The 20,653-nt window shown below is 39.0% G+C and overlaps 1 protein-coding gene across 1 annotated transcript in view; it reads right to left on the bottom strand.

Annotated features, from left to right (window-relative positions):
* Nucleotides 1-10,784: 10,784 nt before the first annotated feature.
* The window catches only part of PSKH2 (protein serine kinase H2), a 13,382-nt gene continuing 3,513 nt past the window's right edge, over nucleotides 10,785-20,653 (bottom strand). Inside the window, exons 2-3 of the mRNA XM_017521790.2 lie at nucleotides 18,384-19,050; nucleotides 10,785-12,830 (exon numbers count right to left, since the gene is read on the bottom strand). Coding sequence (XP_017377279.1) covers nucleotides 12,525-12,830; nucleotides 18,384-19,050 — 973 coding nt within the window. The 3' untranslated portion in view covers nucleotides 10,785-12,524. The remainder of the gene's footprint in view (nucleotides 12,831-18,383; nucleotides 19,051-20,653) is intronic.

Here is a 20,653-nt window from a genome sequence, read left to right as displayed (position 1 = left end):
CAGATGAAAGAGGCATTGTGAAGGTAAAGAGGACAGGGCTTGGTAATGAAACTGAAGCAGAAAGAGACTGATGGGGCAAGGTGACTACTCATGCTGTGATGATGCAGTCAGCACAAACCTTGGATGTTTGACCATCATAGTTTATGTGAATGGAAAAAGTCCTACAGACTCTTTAACAAGTGACAACATGCCACCTCCACTCATAGCTTATCATAGAGACAAGGATTCCTTAGAACCCTAGAGAACGTGGGTTCTTCCCAATAGGTGCAGGTACCTCTGCATTAAGTACAAGGTCAGAAGAGCAGTGGCATGGTTAATCTGAAGAATTATTTTTTAAATATTGGGTTTGGAATTTTTAAACCTATATGTTTTTTAAAGAAGCAATTTTTGACTTGGCCATACAAAAAGAATTTATTATACGTTTTATTATTGTTGTAGTTGCTGCTGCTGCTGTTTTACTAAGTGACATGCGAAGCAGACATCCTCAACTCTTTCCTGAGCCTCGGGGGGACTAGGGGGACGGGGTGGGGGTTCAGCTGGGCTAGACAGACAGAGGCTGATGGATAAGAGTGATGGTGAGTCATCATCCCACAGAGAAGCCACTTGTGACCTCCGACAAAGGGCAATCAATCATTTAGGCAAAGCGTCTATGTATTTTCTGATCATCAACTTGTGTAAGCTGTATCTCACATCTCATAGTTCTCTCTTATGTCTACAATGGAAATGTTCATTGGCTTAAACAAATTTCAGAGTTGGCATTTCTTTGGAAAGCATAATATTTACCATTACTTGGAAATGCTACTAAAATCTATTGAAGATTTGCGATAGAGCTGGTGGCTCTATTTTATGGTGGCTCTCACCTGTAATCCCAGCATTTTGGGAGGCCAAGGTCATAGCATGGCTTGAGCCCAGGAGTTTGAGACAAGCCCGGGCAACACAGCAAAACCCCATCACTACCAAAATATATTTTTTTAATTACTCAGGTATAATGGGATGTGCCTGCAGTCTCAGCTATCAGAGAGGTCGAGGTGGGAGGATCTGGGAGGTGGAGGTCTCAGTAAGACATGATTGTGCCACTGCACCCAAGCTTAAGCAGCAGAACAAGACCCTGTCTCAAAAATAAATAAATATATAATAAACAAAAATAAATTTAAAAATAGAATTGGGTAAATACATAGCTATAGCTGGACGCAGTGGTTCTCCCCTGTAATAGCAGCACTTTGGGAAGCAAAGGTGGGTAGATTGCTTGAGCCCAGGAGTTTGAGACCAGCCCAGTCAACGTGGTGAAACCCCATCTCTACAAAAAAAAAAAAAAAAAAATCAGCCCAGCATGATGGCACACGCCTTTAGTCCCAGCTTCTAGAGAGGCTGAGGTGGGAGAATCACATGAGCCTGGGAAACCGAGGTTTCAGTGAGCTTTGAGTGCATCACTGTGGTCCAGCCTGGGCAACAGAGCAAGACCCTGTCTCAATATACATAACTACAGCATTCTTAAGGATTGAAGTTGACTTTAGCAGACCAAAACTTTATAAAAGACAGTTTTAAAATAGTAGTGCTTTGTGTACAGAGAAGGCTGAAAAAAATTGATGTATATTGACTAAAGATGTGATGCTCTGACTGCAGAACTACTTAAAAACTGGTAGAAAGACTGTTTAGACTTCATCCTGGCCTCTCTGATTATCTTTCTGGAATCTGCAAGTATATCCCTTCTTTCTGCAGCTAGAGGTGGGCTTTCCTATCTTTAAAAACGTAATGTGTACCTTTCTCTAAGTTGCAAATATTAGCTTATCAGACTTTGCAAAAAACTGATTTAATTTTCCCATTTTTCTCTTCTTGATAAATTATAGGCTGGGATATAAACCACAATAATACTCTTAATCTTCTTGTGAAAAAAAAAATCTGTTAGGAATAACAAAGTTATTTTGTGACTTTTGTTGACTTTTCTTTTGCTTTTGACTCTGTGGACAAAATTCAGTTGAGGCTGCATTCCTGAGTCCAAAGCAGACCTCAGGATATTCGATAGTATCGGTAACTTTAATCGTTCTGAGTGTGCAGATTATTAGAAATGTCTTTTGATAGCTTTGATGAATGGTCTCTGAACTTTCTTATTTAGTCTTTATCAGTAAATATATTTATTTATTTTTGTTTGCTATTAATTATCTACATATGCTACTATATGAACATATACATCAGGAGACTTATGCAAAACTAGAAATTTCAAAAAGACAAGCTAAAAACACAACACTAAGAGTAATTTTAATTTTTTTTTTTTTTTTTTTTGAGTCAGAGTCTCGCACTGAAACCCAGGCTGGAGTGCAGTGGCGTGGTCTCTGCTCACAGCAATCTCCGTCTCCCAGGTTCAAGCAATTCTCCTGCCTCAGCCTCCTGAGCAGCTGGGACTACGGGAGTGCATCACCATGCCCAGCTAATATTTTTTGTATTTTTAGTAGAGATGGGATTTCACCATGTTGTTGGTGAGGATGGTCTCGATCTCCTGACTTCGTGATCCACCTGCCTCAGCCTCCCAAAATGCTGAGATTACAGGTTTGAGCCACTGAACCCATGCCTAACTTTTTATAATGATAAAACATAATTATTTATTAACAAGATTTATTTTAATTTCATTAACATTATATTTAATAAGACAAGTATGATGAATTATGCTTCATTATTGTTGAAAACCTTGTTTAATATTTTGCAACGTCATGATTAGATGTCTCTCAATGAGATTTACTTCTCTCCTTGTTTGTAAAAGCTGTCAGAATTGTTAAAAAAAAAAAAGTCTGCATTTTCAAAATTACAACACCCATGTTTCAATCCATCTACCAATTTTGTAAAGGCTTCTGATAAAATTGTGTTCACATATTTTTTTCTTCCCTGAAGTCTGCATAGGCAGAAATGTGAAGAGCCCAGGCCCAGACTGATTTTGCTTATTTTCTTTTATTTTTGTATCCAGCAGCCACAGGCTATCTTTATGAACAGGGCCTATTTTCAGAATCACTCATACTTCAATATAGAAAACAGTTGTTTCTGTAATTCTACTCTTTCATGGGCTATAGTTCCCATTGGGGTAATGCACTTCTAGCCACTAAGTAGCCTGCTTTCTGCGCCAGCTTGTGTACACAGAGCACTTTGAAGTTGGCATTTGTGACAGCCGCATTTCTAAACTGCCACCTTCTTCCCTGGCTTTCCTGCCAGAGAACAATAAGCCTGGTCCCCACAGCTGTTAGTGTCTCCTGCTTTGTCTGTGAGTGCCAGTGAAGACTGGCCATCTCTTGGAAAGGTGCCCGTCCCAGTCCTAGGTCCTCTGCTTTGGCTGGAGCCTGGATGAGTGAAACCCTCAAACCCAAGCTGTGATTCACAAATAACTCTGGGATGCCTTCTCCACTCTGGAGGGTGGCTTTATTTCAGATGAACTCTGGCTGGGGAAGAGTCCCTGGGTTACTTTAAGGACACTGGAGTGTGTGCTAAGAAGTGACCACATCCTTGATTTCTTTTCCCCTTTTGCTTTCTCTTTCCCTTCGAAGCACAAGTCTGTACTAAAAGGCCATGAAAAGCTCTCTCCCGCGCGATCCAATCCTGCTCACTATTCTGCCTGTCTCTCACACCTGTGGGTAGGGGAAAATGGCAGTGGCTGTGACCAGGATGTCCTTAGCACTGAAGCAATGCTAATGCAAGGCGCCCAGCGCTGAGCTTTGCTAATCGCTTCAAGACTGAAGCCAGCTCTGGCACAGTGCCCTTCTGAAGTTGCTCTAAACTGTGGCCAGAGCCGCCACACCAGGCTGGTACCAAGAGAACTGCCTGGGGCATGAATCTAACTTTAGACTTTTTGTGAGAACAAGGAGAACTCCGCCTCTAGATCCAAAAGAGAACTACCCAGCTAAACCCAACCGGTTAATCCCCTGGACGGCTCCATAAACACGCAGCAGCCTCTGCATCCTCCTGCTCCTCCTGCTGCAGACACCATGCCCCACTTCTTAAATGCCAAGGGTGTTGATGTTGAAGCAGCTAGGAGGTGTGAGTGGTCAATAACCCAACATAAAAGTCCATGATTTTCCTACTCTCCCTAAACCTTTGCAGCATCATGGGAAGCAAATGGATTTGGCTTCTCTCTGGCTTTGCTGTGGCATAAGGTGTCCAAGGAAAAGCTTCTTGCTCTTGCTTTTCTGTTCTTCTGCTGAGACAGGGATTTGCCTTCGTCGGTGGAAAGAGATTCCATCTGCAGCTAGATCATCTATTTTTATCAAGAAAATGTGTTAATAGTTGATAAGGAATCCTATAAAAATATAAAATCATAAGTAGTCAAAATATAGATGAAGAGGCTCTCTTATCACAAACTAGGTATGCTTTAAATAGATAAATGACCCTCCTATCAGATGTCTGCTGGGAAGAAAAACTAGAGGTCTATTTTTAAATCCAAGTCATCATTTTTGTCAGAGGCTCCCCAACTTTTAACTAGCATAAAGATATTAATCTGACATAACATGCTAATTTATTCGATTTCCCTAGAAACAGTTCTTTATGCCAGTTTATTTCAGAAGAAGGTACACCAAAAAGGAACATTAACAATAAAAGTTATGTGACACTTTATTGAATTTATTTTATATGTATTCGAAGAAAATATTCTGCCATGGTCACTTTAAGGTTTTTCAAATATTAAAATAATCCATGCTATTTACTGTGGCGTTTTGGTGGCCTTGGTTGTCCTTTCCTTTGGGCATTGCAGCATGCTCCAGTTTCTGGAGAAAATTCTGGCGGCATCCAAGGATGTGCCCTCATCCCACCTCCATGTGGAGGGGAGGCAGCTTCTGTCCAGAACCTGTGTTTCTGTGTGGCACGGGTTGTCAGCCCAGCCCACTGGCTGCCAGCAAACACATACGGCTCTGTCCTGGCCTGGCACTGTGGGCAGCCACCTTTTAGGTACTGTCACGTATACAACCTGGAATCACTGCTGTGAAATGCAAACTAAAATTGGGGTGAGAAACAATATTTTTGTAATATTACTTAAAAACCAGGTAAGCTATTCCTTCATTTGAATCTTCTAAAAATCCCTCTCTCCAGTAATCCAGACAAACATGGAGCTCTGTCCCTGGACCATATTCTTTTGAGCTCCCTGGACTTGTTTTCATGAAATTACCCACTGGCAGACATTGAGGGACATTATGAACAAGAACCTGTGGAAACTGCTCACTGTGTTTACCACCAGGATGTTGCTAATTGCATTGCACTTGTTAATTACGTTGTACATCTTCCTGGGAGATCCCAAAAGAAATTTTCTTTTGAGTCTGGTCAGGAATGAATGCTCTTCCCTCCAGAAACTAATTAAAATTATTTGTTTTAATTTTATGGCCATCTTGAAGCATATACCTACTTTCTTCTTTGATGTATTGCCAGAAAACAAAGTCAAATATAAAATCACCTTCTATAATTTATGGTTTTAAATTTTTTATATATTTATTTCTAATTTTTATGTGAAAATTTTATCTTAGTTCCTTCTCATCCCTTCTGCTTTCAGATTTTTTTCTGCATTCCTCTTCCACTCAATTCTAATGGACTTTTATCTCATTTTTATCTATTTAAGATACCTTAAAACCTTTAAAATAGGAAAGTGAATAAATAAACAATAATATCTGGTACTTTCAATGAATTATTTCTCAGACGCAAATAAAATTCTCTCTTTTCCTGAATTTATATACCAAGAAATAGAATGTGATTATATAATTTTATGGAATTGTAACAATTATATAGAATATTGTTCTGAACAAATCCACTAATTAATCCTGAAAGCACCATTTCATAAAATATTGTAAGTAGGGCCACAAAGCCAAGGTCACAGACAACAGAAAGACAAAGACAATGGTTTAGGGCTCCAGTGCTCAGGGAAAATAACACATACTTTCTTCAGAACTGCAAACCACAGGTGATGATTTCCATGTGTAGTGGGCGGCACCGTGACCCCTAAAAGATACGTCCAAGCAGAACCTCAGACTGTGACCTTATTTGGAATGCATCTTTTCAAATGTAATTAAGGTAAGAATCTAGAGATGAAATCATCCTGAAATAAGATGGACCCCTAAATCCAATGATAAGAATCTTTATAAAAGAAAAGGAGCCGGGTGCGGTGGCTCATGCCTGTAATCCTAGCACTTTAGGAGGCTGAGGCCGGTGGATCACCTGAGGTCAGGAGTTCAAGACCAGCCTGACCAATATGGTGAAACCCCATCTTTAAAAAAATAAATAAATAAATAAATAATAAAAAAAAAAAGAAAAGGAAAAGACACAGCGACACACAGAGGAGAAAGTCACATGAAGACTAAAGCAGAAACAAGGGGTAGCCACACACCATGGAGCGCCGAGGCCTGTCGGACGCAACCGGAAGCTGGGAGAGCAGGACGGAGCAGATTCTCTCTCAGAGCCTCCAGAAGGAACCAAACCCAGAGATACCTGGATTTTGGACTTCTGGCCTCCAGAACTGTGAGAGAATGAATTTCTGTTGTTTTAAGCCACCTAGTTTGTGGTATTTTGTCACAGCAGCCCTAGGAATCTAATGTACTACCTTAGGTCTCAAGATTGAAATTCGTATTAATTCATGTTTAAAGTTTTAGAACCTTCCTCTATGAATTTAACTCTTGGCAAAAATGACTTTTTAAAGTAAAGCTCCTAATGGCCAGGTGTGGCGGCTCACATCTGTAATCCTAGCACTTTGGGAGGGCAAGGTGGGAGAATTGATTGAGGCCAAGCGTTCAAGACCAACCCGCCATCATAGTAAGAACTCATCTCAAAGAATAAATAAATAAAGTGTAAAATAAATAAATAACACATCTGTGGTAGAAGGAAAAAAAAAAAATTCCAAGCACAAATCATTCATTATTTGTCATAGTAAATGGAAAGTGTTTGTACATTAGCCTAAAGATTTTAACGTTCCAGAATTTTATACACTCTTCACCATCACATATTTATATGTAGCAAATACACAATTGTATAATATGCAACAGTACGAAAAGGTGATTACAACTCATGTGAGCATGATTTCTCAGTCTCATACAGGTTATGCCAAACATTATAGAACCCTTCAAAGCAGAGTCATCAGCATTCTGTATATGTCATTGAAAGTAGATCTTTGAAACATTTTTAAGATATGGCAAGCAAAGCTATCTTACTCAGCACTGCCTATGGAGATGGCAGCCATCTTCTCCGTGGCATCATGGCTGTCCTCAGGTTCCTCGTGAAGCCCAAGATTGTCAAAAAGAGGTCCGAGAAGTCCATCAGGCACCAGTCAGACCCACATGTCAAAATTAAGTGTAACTGACGGGAAACCCAGAGGCATTGATGACATGGTTCGTCGGATGTTCAAGGTCCAGATCTTGATGCCCAACACTGGTTATGAGAACAACAGCAACAACAAAAGCACATGCTGCTGCCTATGGCTTCTGGAAGTTCCTGGTCCACAATGTCAAGGAGCTGGAAGTGCTGCTGATGTACAATAAATCTTACTGTGCTGAGATCACTGACAATGTTTTCTTCCAGAACTGAAAAGCCACATGGAAAGAGCCACTCCCCCGGCCATCAGAGTCACCAACCCCAATGCCAGGTTGTGTGGCAAAGAAAACGAAGAGACAGCACATGTGCACGTTTTGTGTTTCAACAAAACCACCATAAAAACTGAAAAATAGATATGGCAGGCAAAGATGATAATGAGCTATCACATAGCTTCCAGGAAACAGAAAAAGGGCGAGAGAGGCTATACTAGGGTAAGGGAACTCCGAACAAATAATAATATAAGACAAAACCTAAATGGTTATTACACAGCAATGAAAGAAGCTTATATTATTGTTTAGGAGACACTTGGTTTTTTCTATTAGGAAATAAGTAAAAGTGATTCCATAAAAGTAATAAGAAAAGCAGTTTAAAAATGAAACATGGCTGGGCATGGCGGCTCATGCCTGAAATCTCAGCACTTTGGAAGGCCGAATTGGGTGGATCATTTGACAATAGGAGTTCGAGACTAGCCTGGGCAACATGGGGACATTCCATCTTTACCAAAAGTACAAACCTTAGCCCGGTGTAGTAACACGTATCTGTAGTTTCAGCTACTCAGGAGGCTTAGGTAGAAGGATCATATAAGCCCAGGTGGTTGAGGCTGCAGTGAGCTGAGATCACATCACTGCATGCCAGCCTGGGTAATAGGAATAAGACCCTGCATTGAGAGAAGGGGAGGGGGGGAGAAAAGAAGATGTGATGTTTAATGTGTTTATTATAAAAAAAATCTGAGTGTTCTTTTCACTCTATTGATATTAACCCTGGTCAAATAAAGAAAAGAATATCCACATATTTAGAAATTGATTTGCAATACCTAATTTCACCAGAGGATGGTAGAATAGGGTCAAAATATATGAAAAAGTGCTAGTTTATCTATTTTTCTCCCAGGAGTTCACAATAAAGTTAAATGATATGTCTAATTTGTAGGACTGTCAAAATCTCTTTATTCGAAAGTAGAATTCAGAGGGTAAGATGATTGGCTGGTTGGTTGATTTGCTTGTTAGTCTGTTTTGTTTGCAGTAGGAAAAAAGAGTGGGGAGAATTCCACTCTGGGGGATAAACTAACATAGAAGCTCCTTGTCACATCAAATCAAGATAACAGGAAACTAAGCCTCTGAGAGAACCCATGAGCTTATTAGAAAAACAGTTAAAAAACAAACTGAGTTGATTTGTAAGAACTTTACAAAAGCTGGAGAGAAAAGAACTAATTACCCAACTGCAACCTTGCATTCAAAAGCCTTTAAGTTTGGGAGGATTCTTAGCGAGGGCCTAGTGGGCCCAGGGTTACTCAGCAGGAAAGAGAAGGGTTTTTTTTCCTATGAATGAAAATTCCCAGTGTATATCCTGCTAGGCATCTTGTCTCCCTCATCATCACTCTTCTTTTCCCATCTCATTCACCCTTCTACACAGCGGCAAGTGCTTTAGAAGACCTTCAAAGGGAACTCTGGCTGCTAAGCAGGAGAAAAAGGGGATACAGAGACCAGTCTACAGTTCATTTTCAAACACTAATTGGGCACCTGCTATATCCGGGCTGCCAGATCCTGGGGTTTCAAAGATAAATAAGACCTGGTCCCTGCCCTTGAGAACTTAAAAACATAGGAGCCAAGAGGCCTACCTCTCAATTCTTCCACCTGTAGGCTGTCTCACAAATGGTCCCCCAATTACCACGTACACAAGCACTCTGACCTTGAGAAATCTTTGACTCAGTGCCAAGCTCCTCTTCAAAGGCTCTGACACCTAATTGTTTCCTTCTACCTGAGTTCTTGAGCCTGGGTTTCCTGGAGCATGTATCTGAGATTCTTTTGGTCTCTTCTGCTCCAGACAGCCTCCCCAAATTACAAACTCCCTGCCTTTGCTGATCTCTGAGGCTTGACCATCTTCCTAGCCCAGCCCTACTTCCCTTAGATCTCACTCATTGCCCTGCATTTAATATCCTTTGTTGCCCCAGCAATAACCTTGTCCTGCCCTTGGACTTGAGGATGCCTGCTGGGTGGGGTCCTTAGGGCTGGTGTGGGTAGAAAACCACCTCAAAGCAACCTACACAGGTGAAGGTGAAAGTCAGTTATCCATGCAAACTACGAATATTTACACCATAACTCAGCATAATATTGTACGGCATTGTTTCTTTGTGGCAGCATAGACAAAATGTAAGGCATCAGAACCTACCTTTTGCATTCTCAATTCTTGGAAATGATCCAACAGAGATTAAGGGAAAAGTTCTCAGTTTCTGATTCCAAATCTACTGTTTACCTATTGATGACCTTGGATAAATTACTTCACATCTCTGAGCCTCAGTTTCCTCAGATATAAACTAAATTAAGAATAATACCTACCTGCCTCATAGGTTTGTTGTGAGGAGCAAATGAAATAATATATGTTAAGGTCTTAGCATGGTACTTGGCACAGAGTAACGTTTCAATAAATATTAGGATAAAATGACCATGGCAGCATGTGAAAGCGATTTTCTAATCACAAGAAATCTGGAAGCATTAGCATTACAAATTTTGACTGCTTTTTTGTATTCTAAAAACTTCAAGTGGCAAATAGGTGAAATATTCAATTAAAAAGAACCAGTTTTCACATCTGATTAGTCCTCAGTTCCTAGGATGCTGCTTATTCAAGCTTCTCCCTTTTAAGTTGTTTCCCTTTTGCAACTTGCATTTTTAGTTGCATTTTCTTTTTACTATAGACTTAACAGAAATACATCAATTTTGTTTGTTTGTTTGTTTGAAACAGGGTCTCTCTCTGCAACCCAGGCTGGAGTGCAGTGGTGAGATCTCTGCTCACTGCAACCTCCACCTCCCAGGATCAAGCAAACCTCCTGAGTAGCTGGGATTACAGGTGTGCACCACCACACCCAGCTAATTTTTGTATTTTAAGTACAGATGGGGTCTTGCCATGTTGGCCAGGCTGGTCTCAAACTTCTGGCCTCAAGTGATCCACCCACCTCAGCTTCCCAAAGTGCTGGGATTAAAGGTGTAAGTCATTGCACTCAGCTGAAATATATCAATTTTTTTTTAATGTTAAGGTAGAAATAGGTGTAAAATGAAAAGTAAACCTTTCCCTCCCACCCAGACTTATTTTTTCCCAGAAATAATCACTATCTCTTTTACCAAATTCTTAGCAATCTTTCAAGCTTCTGAACATATTTTTCCACACAAACATCATACTATAATACTTCTGTGCTTCTTGCTTTTTCATCTAACACAATAACATGTTGTATAACAAAACTTAAAGATCTACCACATTATCTTTAATAGCTACATAGTAGGCCTTCGCTTAAATGTAACATGCTTTAAGGCATTCTCCTACTGATAGGCATTTATTTATGACTCCTGTTAATATTATAATGATGTTTTATAGACTTATGCACAATGTTTTATACACACTTTGGCAAGAATATGTGTATGACAAATTTCTGTAAATGATACAATTAGGTCAAAGGTCAATGCATTTTTAATGTGAGTAGATATTACTGCCAAACTGTCCCCCAATGCCCTGAGGTGGCACCAAATTGCGCCCCTCTCTCTCTGCAGAGCATGAGAGTATCTGCCTGCAACCTTCCACCATATATAGTATCCAAGTTTTAAGTTGTTTTGATCTGATAGGTACACAAAATTCTTTATCTATTAGATTTTCATTTTCTTTGTCATTTTAATTTTCATTTTGTAAATTACAAATGAAACTAAGCATTTTCTTCATGTATTTATTAGCTATTTATGTTTATAAACCACATAGCAAAATGTTTGCCCATTTTTCTATTATTTTTCTTATGAATTTGTGTCTGTCTATATTAGAGGAATTAACCCAGGTCTGTCATATATCATGTGATACAGCATTACAACTTAAAAAGAAAATAGTTGTGTCACTAATTACATATTCATATCTGTATATGAGATATATAGCTGTTCCATCTATATAGCCTAAAAGAGAAAAATAAAATGAAAAAATTAGAACTAATTTTAAAGTTGTAGTAAATGTCATTCTAATATTTTATTATTTTACTTAATAAAATATGTAATATCAACTAGTTAATCATTTATTTGCTACATTTACCCACTCCTATGAGTGACTCACAGACATAATTAATAGTATTTCAGTCTTTATATCATTTTACAAAAATTTACTGTATAAGGGATCAGGCCATATGTGCCTTGCCTAGAGAACTAAGTTTGGAAACTTACCTCTTCATTGCATTACCTATAATTATTTCATGGTGAGTGTTTAAAGTCATCAAGATATTTGATTAAATAATTCCAGAGGAAACCAGCGCATACTAAAAAGTGTTGACAGTAGTGATAAGAAGCAAGATGATCATATTTTTTTGTAAACACTGGTGGTTAATAAATGCTAACACTACAAAAAAAATCACTATTTCATGATTCTTAAAAATCCCTATTTTTCCAGTGTATAATGCCCCAATTAGACCAAATAAAAGTTTCTGATAGATTGAAATTATATCTTAGAGTTCTTTATACGCCCCATATCTAATAATTTTTCATAAATACTTGCAGACTAAATATGAAATTAACAGACATTTATAACTGCCCTGAGAGTCACCTAGTTAACACCATACACTGAGTCTGAAATAAAAATCAGTAATTTCAGGATAAATACATATATTCCCCATATCTAACGATTCCTGCTATGTCTCTGATTTGCCATGCCTTCACATATACATCCCTTATTCCTATAGTATGATATTATATTTAATCCATTAAATACTTCAGAGATTTTCTTATCTATGTATTGTTTCCAGTTGTCTAAACATAGCTAGTAGTTACTAAACTATTTATAGTTTGCAGTAGTATATTTTGAGAAAATGAATGTAGGTATAGGAAACATTATAGACCAAAAAATGTTAAAAGTCAAGGTCAACACTATCCAACAATACCACAGAGTCCCATGTCCTTGGAGCTTGAGGGTGCCCTGATCATGATGAAATGGTTCTAAAGTAGGCTAAAATGGTTTTAGAGATCATCTGCTTACAAAAGTGCAGACAGTGGCGATTCTGCTATCCTTAAGTTTCTCTTGCTCCACATATGCCTGGATTTGTGAGAATAATGTGACTTAGAAGACTGTGCAGATCCAGGACTCTGAGAGTGAGGAGAGGCCCTCTGCAGGAGGTTTCGGGAAATGGCCCTCTGGAGATTCTTCATGGAAGGCCCTGCAGCCATGGTGATCACCCAGGGATGGTCCAGGGCCTGGCCAGCTGACATGCGATGACCAGCCTCCAAAATCAGTAGTTTGTCTATAAAGTCCTTTGCTAAGTGGGAAATGCTGGGCCAAGGCTGAGAATAAAAATAGTTAAGTTAAAATAAATAAAAATATACACAAACACAAAGAACTCTATTCCTAATTACATAGATTAATGCCTATCAAATCCAAAAAACTTTTTCAAATAAGCAATTTGAATACTGTGTCATTAGTATATAGAGGACCAAAACATCCACTTTTGAGAGGGGAAAAGAGAAAAAACTTTCATAGAAGAAAAACACAAACACAAATACAGAAATTCTCTTCCAAACTCTTTGTCCAACGAATGAGAAAACCTCAGAAATCTGTTCATTGTGCTGTGGTTATCAGCAAGAGTTTTTCCTAACAGTAAGGGAAGAATAGATGAACCTAATTAAATAGGGACCATTTTCTATCAATATCCAGGTTAAATTTAAAATATATAATGTATATGTTTTTAGGCCAGGCACTATGGTTCACATCTGTAATCCCAGCAACCCAGGAGGCCAAGGCAGAAGGATCACTTGAGGTCAAGAGTTTAAGACCAGCCAGAGCAACATAACAAGACCCTGTTGCTACAAAATATTTAAAAAAATAAGCTGGCTTGGCGCATACTGTAGTTCTAGCTACTCAGAAAGCAGAGGTGAGAAGATTACTTCAGCCCAGGAAGTTTGGGGCTGTGGTGAGCTATGATCCCACCACTGCACTCCAGCCTGCTGGGTGACAGAGTGAGACCTTGTCTCTTAAAAAAGAAAACAATGTGTTTAATACCAGTGTCTGTTCTTGTTAGCTGGCTAATATGGTTATAAGACTCCTTTTTTTAAATCAATTTATTGCTTCCCAAAAGAAGATTACTATAAATCAGTGGAATATAATTAGATAAGACTATATGATTCACAACTTATTGATGAAAATTCTTGTAATTTATCATTAATATTAAAATTCTAACACCAAGCTTTTCTCATTATTTGATTTCAATGATTTAAAAGTTGCACTTGATAAATGAAGTTTGTACTACAGGAAAAAAAAACATAAAATTAATAGCTTATTTATGCAAAATTCAAACTTTCAGTCCCAGCCTCTCACATTAATAGTAACAATAACAAAAATAGTGAATGTATATATAGCGCTGACTCTGTATATACTAGCATATGAAAATAGTCTCAGCACTGAAATCTATTCCCTTATTTGATCTTCGCAACAACCCTGTTAGGTAAATACCTCCATGATTACTACTTCACAAATGCAGAAACTGAGATACAGAAAAATTTTTTGAATGTCCAAATTTACAGAGTTAGTAAATAGCAGAGCTGGTAGTGGAATCCAGCCAGTCTTGCTCCAGATCATGGGATTTTTTTGTTGTTTGTTTGCTGTTGTTGTTTTTTTAGAGAGATCTCACTCTTTTACCCAGCAGATTAGAGTGCAGTGCTGTGATCAGAGCTCACTGCAGCCTCAAATTCCTGGGCTCAAAAGATCCTCCTGCCTCAGCCTCTCAAGTGGCTAGGACTATAGGCACATGCCACCATGCCCACCTAATTTTTTCTAAAAAATGTTTTTTTAATAGAGATTGGGTCATGTTATGTTGCCCAGGCTGGCCTTGAACTCTTGTAGAGGAAATGTACATCAGTGAAGTAAACAGTGGATGCAAACAGGATTTCTCTGAGACCACTTATCAGCCATATCCTGAGCTAGGACTCTTAGGAAATATCTGACACTATTGAAGTTCTAACAGGGAAAATGTTACTACCAGATTCCATCTGTTCTTGTTGAGAGCTGCTACCTGAGAGACTTCATGTGCATAACAAGACAGCCTTTGCTCACCATGGCTTTTCTCCTCTCTCCCTCCCATAACCTGTCTCCAAACTCCAAGTCTTTTTGTTCCTTTCTGTACAGTATAAAAACTTCCATCATTTGGCCCTTCTTTAAGTCCCATCTTTTGTGTGTCTCCTGTGCACAGAAATAAATTCATATACATTTTCTCCTGTTACTCTGCCTATTGTCAGTTTGCTTTATAGAGTCAAATTATATTCAGAAGAAGGGAAGGAAAATTCCCTTCACCCCTACAAGTCACCTGGTTTTAAGTAAGATTGGTACAATTAGCAATTATTAGGCTTGACAATATTAAATATGTAATAATATGATGACAAACAAAAATATGATACACTTTTCTGAGTCTACCACTATATGATTCCTTAGTATTATGGACTGAATACTTTATTCTCAAAATTCTCTGTTAAAGCCCTAACCCCAGTGTGGCTATATTTGGGGATGAGGCCTCTAAGGACATAATTAAGCCCCCTAGCCTGAGATACTTTATTATGGCAGCCTGCACTGACTAAGACACTTGGTGATATCAAAAGAAATGTTAACATGCTGAACATCTGACAGACATGGGGAAAGAAATCCAGATAATCTAAATCCAGTACCTTATTACAAGCAGCCACACTCCTCCTTGGTGTATGTTGTCAGTACTCTGGGGCTACAAGCAGGCATTTCCTCAAGAAACATAGGGTGCCTTGCAATTCTAACCATGGAGATGCTGTTAGTGCTCCATCTAGAGCCTGGGCTCCTCCTTCCTGTATGCATGCACACACCCCTCTTTTGACTAAAACCCAGCCCCTTGCTCTTTTTCAGCAGTCTGCCCTGGGGCTCATGGAGTCACTTTGCCTTGACCTCAGAGGGCCTGAGAATTTACCACCGTTACCAACCCCAGTGACCAGCAGCTAGGTGTGGTGTGAAAACTCTGCTCATTGACCTCTGGAAAATGCTGAGAAGTATTAACATCTCCCCTGCTGAATAAGTCCTACCCTCTGTAGCCATGGCCTCTTCACCTTCCTTATCCTGCTCCCCTCACTTCCTTACCTGTCTCCCCAGGAGTCTATCCATAATAAATCACTTGCACATAACTCCTCTTCTCAGGGTTGCTTCTGGGGAAACTGACTCTAGGAACTATCTGAATTAAACCTAACAAAAGGACTTTTTAACAGAAAATATTTTATATTGTTTATTATTCTTTCACATTAAAAAGTAATTATGATATCTAGTCCAAATATGTCCCCAATGGACCACACCCCCAATATCACACTCTGTGTAGTTCCCTCCAATATGAATCATGGCTGGTGTAGGACTCAGTAACCAACAGAACGGGGCAGATGTGGAGCTCTGCTGTTTCCAAGTTTAGCCTTGAAGAGGACTGGCAACTTCCATAGCTCCCTATTGGAATATCCCCTTCCCTCAGCTGCCATGTAAGAAATCTGGCTGCCCTGCAGGAGAAAGCACATGAACAAACCCGTGGAGGAAAAGAGAGCCAGAGATGCATAGAGAGAATAAGAGAGAAAGGCCTAGGCATCCCAGTGATCTAGTTGAACCCAGGTTCCAGCCATCCCCACTAAGATACCAGACATTTGAGTGTGGCCCTCGTGGATACCCCATCCCAGTCAAGTCCCCAGATGACTCCACCCAACATCATGTGGCACAGAAGAGTCACAAGCTCTCTCATCAACCACAGATTCATGAGTCATAAAAAAGTGATGACTGTTTTAAGCCACTAGGTTTTGGGATGGTTTGTTATACAGTGGTACATAACTGAAACAGAAATATATATTCTTTGTAAACAAAGCAAAAACAGAAATACAAAGATATTCAAGTTATAAAGAAAGCCAAAATGATCCAAATCACCATACCAGGAGACAAGCCCTGTGAACATTCTATTGTATTTCCTTCTAGCCTTTTCCCATGCAAACATTTCCCACACAAATGTGATCATAGTGTATACACAGTTTATATTCTGCTTTTATTCCACTTGGCATATATTGTGAAAATTTTCCATTGTCATTACAATTTTTAAATGTGAATAAATTGGGGACTAACATACTCTATCATATGGATGATCTGTAATTTATTCAAAAATTCTCTCAGACTCTTTCAATTTTTTACATTTGTAAATGTAGCTCAGATTAGTACTCTTACACTGAAACCTTCGCTGCATCTGGGATTACTTTCTTAGAGTCTTACAAATTGAATTATTAGATCAAAATCCATAAATTTTTTAAAGTTCTTGATATGGTTTGGCTGTGTGTCCCCACCCAAATCTCACCTCAAATTGTAATCCCCATGGTCCCCATGTGTCTGGGGGGGACTAAGTGGGGGTGATTGGATCATGGGGGCAGTTTCCCCCATGTTATTTTCATGATAGTGAGTGAGTTCTCATGAAACCTGATGGTTTTATAAAGGGCTCTTTCCCCTTTTCTCTCCTGTCTCTACTGTTGCCATGTGAGGAGGTCCAAGCTTGATTCCCCTTGGTCTTCTGTAGTGATTGTAAATTTCCTGAGGCCTCCCCAGCCATGCAGAACTGTGAGACAATTAAATCTTTTTTTAATATAAATTACCCAGTCTTGCATATTTCTTTACATCAGTGTGAAAATGAACTAATACAGTTCTAGATTCATACTTTCAAACTACTTTCCAAGGAACCTGTGACAATTTGTCCTTTACTAGTATTGAGTGAGAAGACTAATCTCTCAGTACCCTTCACAGCGTTGAGTAGAATTTAGTTGTTTTTTAATCTTTATGAATTTGAAAGGCATTTTTGTGTTCATTTGCATTTCTTTGGTCATTAGTGAGGGTGGATATTTTTCGTACTTTTAACAATCAGTGGTACTGCATTGTCTGTGAATTTTTCCCATCCTTTTCTATTTCCCTGTGTGAGTTTTAGTTCTCATTTATCAATGTGTATGCGTTTGTAAAAACATATACACGTACAATAATGTACTAAAGGTCTGTCAGACTGTAGAATACATATTTAAATTTGTCATTTAACTTTAATTTTGCTTAAAGATGTTGTTGTAGATATACATGTTATATTTTAAGTAGGTACAAGCAAATATCAATATTTTTCTTTACGAGAAATTAAAAGAAATAAATTTGCTCATTTGCTGTACATGAAATGAATTTCCTATTTTGTCAGGCTTCCCACGCATAAGCATTGGCAACTTTCCTTCCCTACCCAAAACAACAAAAAGTTAACACATTCATGAACACTGGGAGTTTCAAGTTTAATCAGTGGATAAATGTTTTACACAAGCTGTGAGGTTAAACATTTCGCTGAGAAAACACTTTATCACAGAAAGGGCTTGGATCACCAAGATTTAAGGCAGAAAAATCTCTCGCCAAACACCCAAGCACCACGCTGAGCTTCTGTGAACATATTAGTCTAGTTAACCAGCTCAGGCTCCACACAGATTGAAGAAAAAAACTGCAGACAAACTCATTTATCTACTTGATTTTCAGTGTTACGTGCCAACCACAGGCAGCTAGTAATCGAGGCTCTTGCTATCTTGAGACCAATGGCTCTCAGTCAGGGGCGATTCTGCCCCACAGGGAACATTTTACAATGTCTGGATACATTTGTGGGTGCCACAACAGGGGGAGGTGCATTACTGGTATTTAGGGTAGAGGCCAGGGATGCTGCTAAACATCAGGACAACCCCAGCACACAGGACAACCCCAAACCCCAATAAGGAATCATTCAGTCTTAAATGTCAAATGTGGCAAGGTAGAGAAATCACACTGTAAAGCAACACAATAGGAATAAAATAAGGCTCTCTTACCTCTCCTGTATAATTATATTTGCCTTTCAGAATCTTCCTGTAAAGCCTTGTCTGGCTTTCATCATCAAAAGGCAAGAATCCGCTAAGTAAAACATATGTGATCACACCAAGAGCCCACATGTCCACTGCACTGGTATAAGGCTTCCTTAGCAAAACCTCAGGAGCTATGTACTCTGGGGTCCCACAGAATGTCTTCATCGTCCAGTCGCCACTTTTGTTCCCAGAGTGTGCCAAACCAAAATCTGTAATTAATATTTTCGACTCTGCACCTGGATGATAGTATAAGAGATTTTCAGGCTTTAGGTTCCTGTGAGTTATTCGCAGTGCGTGCAAATACCTAATCCCATCAGCAACCATCCGGAGGATCCTGACAGCATCCCACTCTGTAAAGGATCCCTGAGCAATGAGTCGATCAAAAAGCTCCCCTCCAGTAGCCAGCTCCATCACCATGTAAACTCGATCCTCAGCCTCAAAGATCTCTATGAGCTGGACAATGTAACGATGGCTGACCCGCCGCAGCACACTCAGCTCAGACACACACGCTTCTCTACCTTGTCTATCTCTGGTTTCCATCACTTTTATTGCAAAAGGTTTCTTGGTGGTCTTTTGCTCTACCCTGACAACCCTGCTGAAACTGCCTGTCCCAATGAGAGCTTTGATGTCATATCTGTTGGGAAGAAAAACCAAACATGTTATCACCAGAAGTGATGATTCTCAAAATTATTTAAGCCCATGCATCATATCATCTTTTCTATCTTCCTATTCCTCCCACTGGGTTCCTTTGCTTATTATTACTTGTGTTTATTATTTTTGAAAGGTGCCCCAAATCCTGTTTTGAAATGGAAGAAAATGATATAAAGGTAATTAAGGTAATTTGTTAGTAGAAAGACAATCTTAATATCATAACTACCATTTATTATACAGTTATTATATGCCAATAGTTTTTAAAAATCTTATCCCTACTAAAACCCTGCTGGGTAATATAATAACATCCCCCCTTTTCAAATAATGAAATTAAGACTTAAAAAGAAGTTAAGTGAGTTCTTGGAGCCACACAGATTGTGGTTGGAATGGATGGGATTCAAATCCAGCCCCATTCAAATGCATTTCACAAAAAAATGTTTCAAGAATTTTAAGACACCCCACACACACACACCAATTTCTTTCCTTCCTCTAGCCTTTGTCAACAACAAACAAATCAAGTTGGGGAGAATAAAGTAGAAGTTTATTCCCATTTATAATTTCTCAAAAGACAGAGGATCCTGTATCAGGAGATGGGGAATAAACAGTATGTTTCTTTGGGTTGCTTGATTGTGAGCTCAGCCCCAGGCTCATCTTGTACACAGCAGATGTTAATAAGGAAGAAATAAATGCAGCTGTGCTATTATAAGAGCAGGTTTCAGAGGTCTGGTGGGGCTAGTGTTAGGGCTACCTTGCAGTTAGCAGCTTCTCACAGTCTCCCTCCATCTTCTCTCCTGCACTTTCAATTTCTAGGTAGTAAAAGAATTCTAACATGGAATATATGTCAATAATTTGTAAACCAATTATCCCACAAAAAGGCAAGAACACACATTTACCTGTGTAACAAACATACACATCCTGTACATGTACCCTTGAATGTAAAATAAAAGTTGAAGAAAAAAAAAAGGCCAGGAAATCAGCTCAGATTTCAAATGCTTGGAATCTTAAGCTTTAATTATCTGTGTAAACATCTACTAAAATTTAAGAATCTGACCAGGCACGGTGGCTCATCCTGTAATCTGAGCACTTTGAGAGGCTGAAGTTGAAAAATTGTTTGATCCTAGGAGTTTGAAACCAGCCTGGGCAACAAAGTGAGACCACTTCTCTACAATAAATTTAAAAATTAGCCAATCATGGTGCACAGTTGTAGCCCCAGCTACTTGGGGGTCTGAGGCAGGAGAATCCCTTGAGCCCAGGAAATTTGAGGTTGCAGTGAGCTGTGATCAGGCCACTGTACTCCAGCCTGGGTGACAGAGTGAGACTTCTGTCTCAAAAATTAAAAACAAAAATTAAAAATGAATCCTATCAAATTTAACCCTCTACTTCATATTTAAGACATGTTGAGAAAATGCTAGACTTAAAATCATGATTTTACAGCTGGGAAGAATATTAAAGTTGGGTATTTAATCCAACTTCTTGTTTTACCTATGAGAAAATTTGAAGAACACATTAGTCAATTGGCTGTTTACATTGTAGAGTCAGGATTAGAACACAGGTCTCCTTACCTGTGCCGTAATTTAGTGCTTTTT

Source organism: Cebus imitator, unplaced genomic scaffold, assembly GCF_001604975.1.
Source record: "Cebus imitator isolate Cc_AM_T3 unplaced genomic scaffold, Cebus_imitator-1.0 Scaffold22, whole genome shotgun sequence".
Taxonomy (NCBI): domain Eukaryota; kingdom Metazoa; phylum Chordata; class Mammalia; order Primates; family Cebidae; genus Cebus; species Cebus imitator.
Note: the sequence above shows the minus strand (reverse complement) of the source record. Positions and strands in the feature narration are given on the sequence as shown.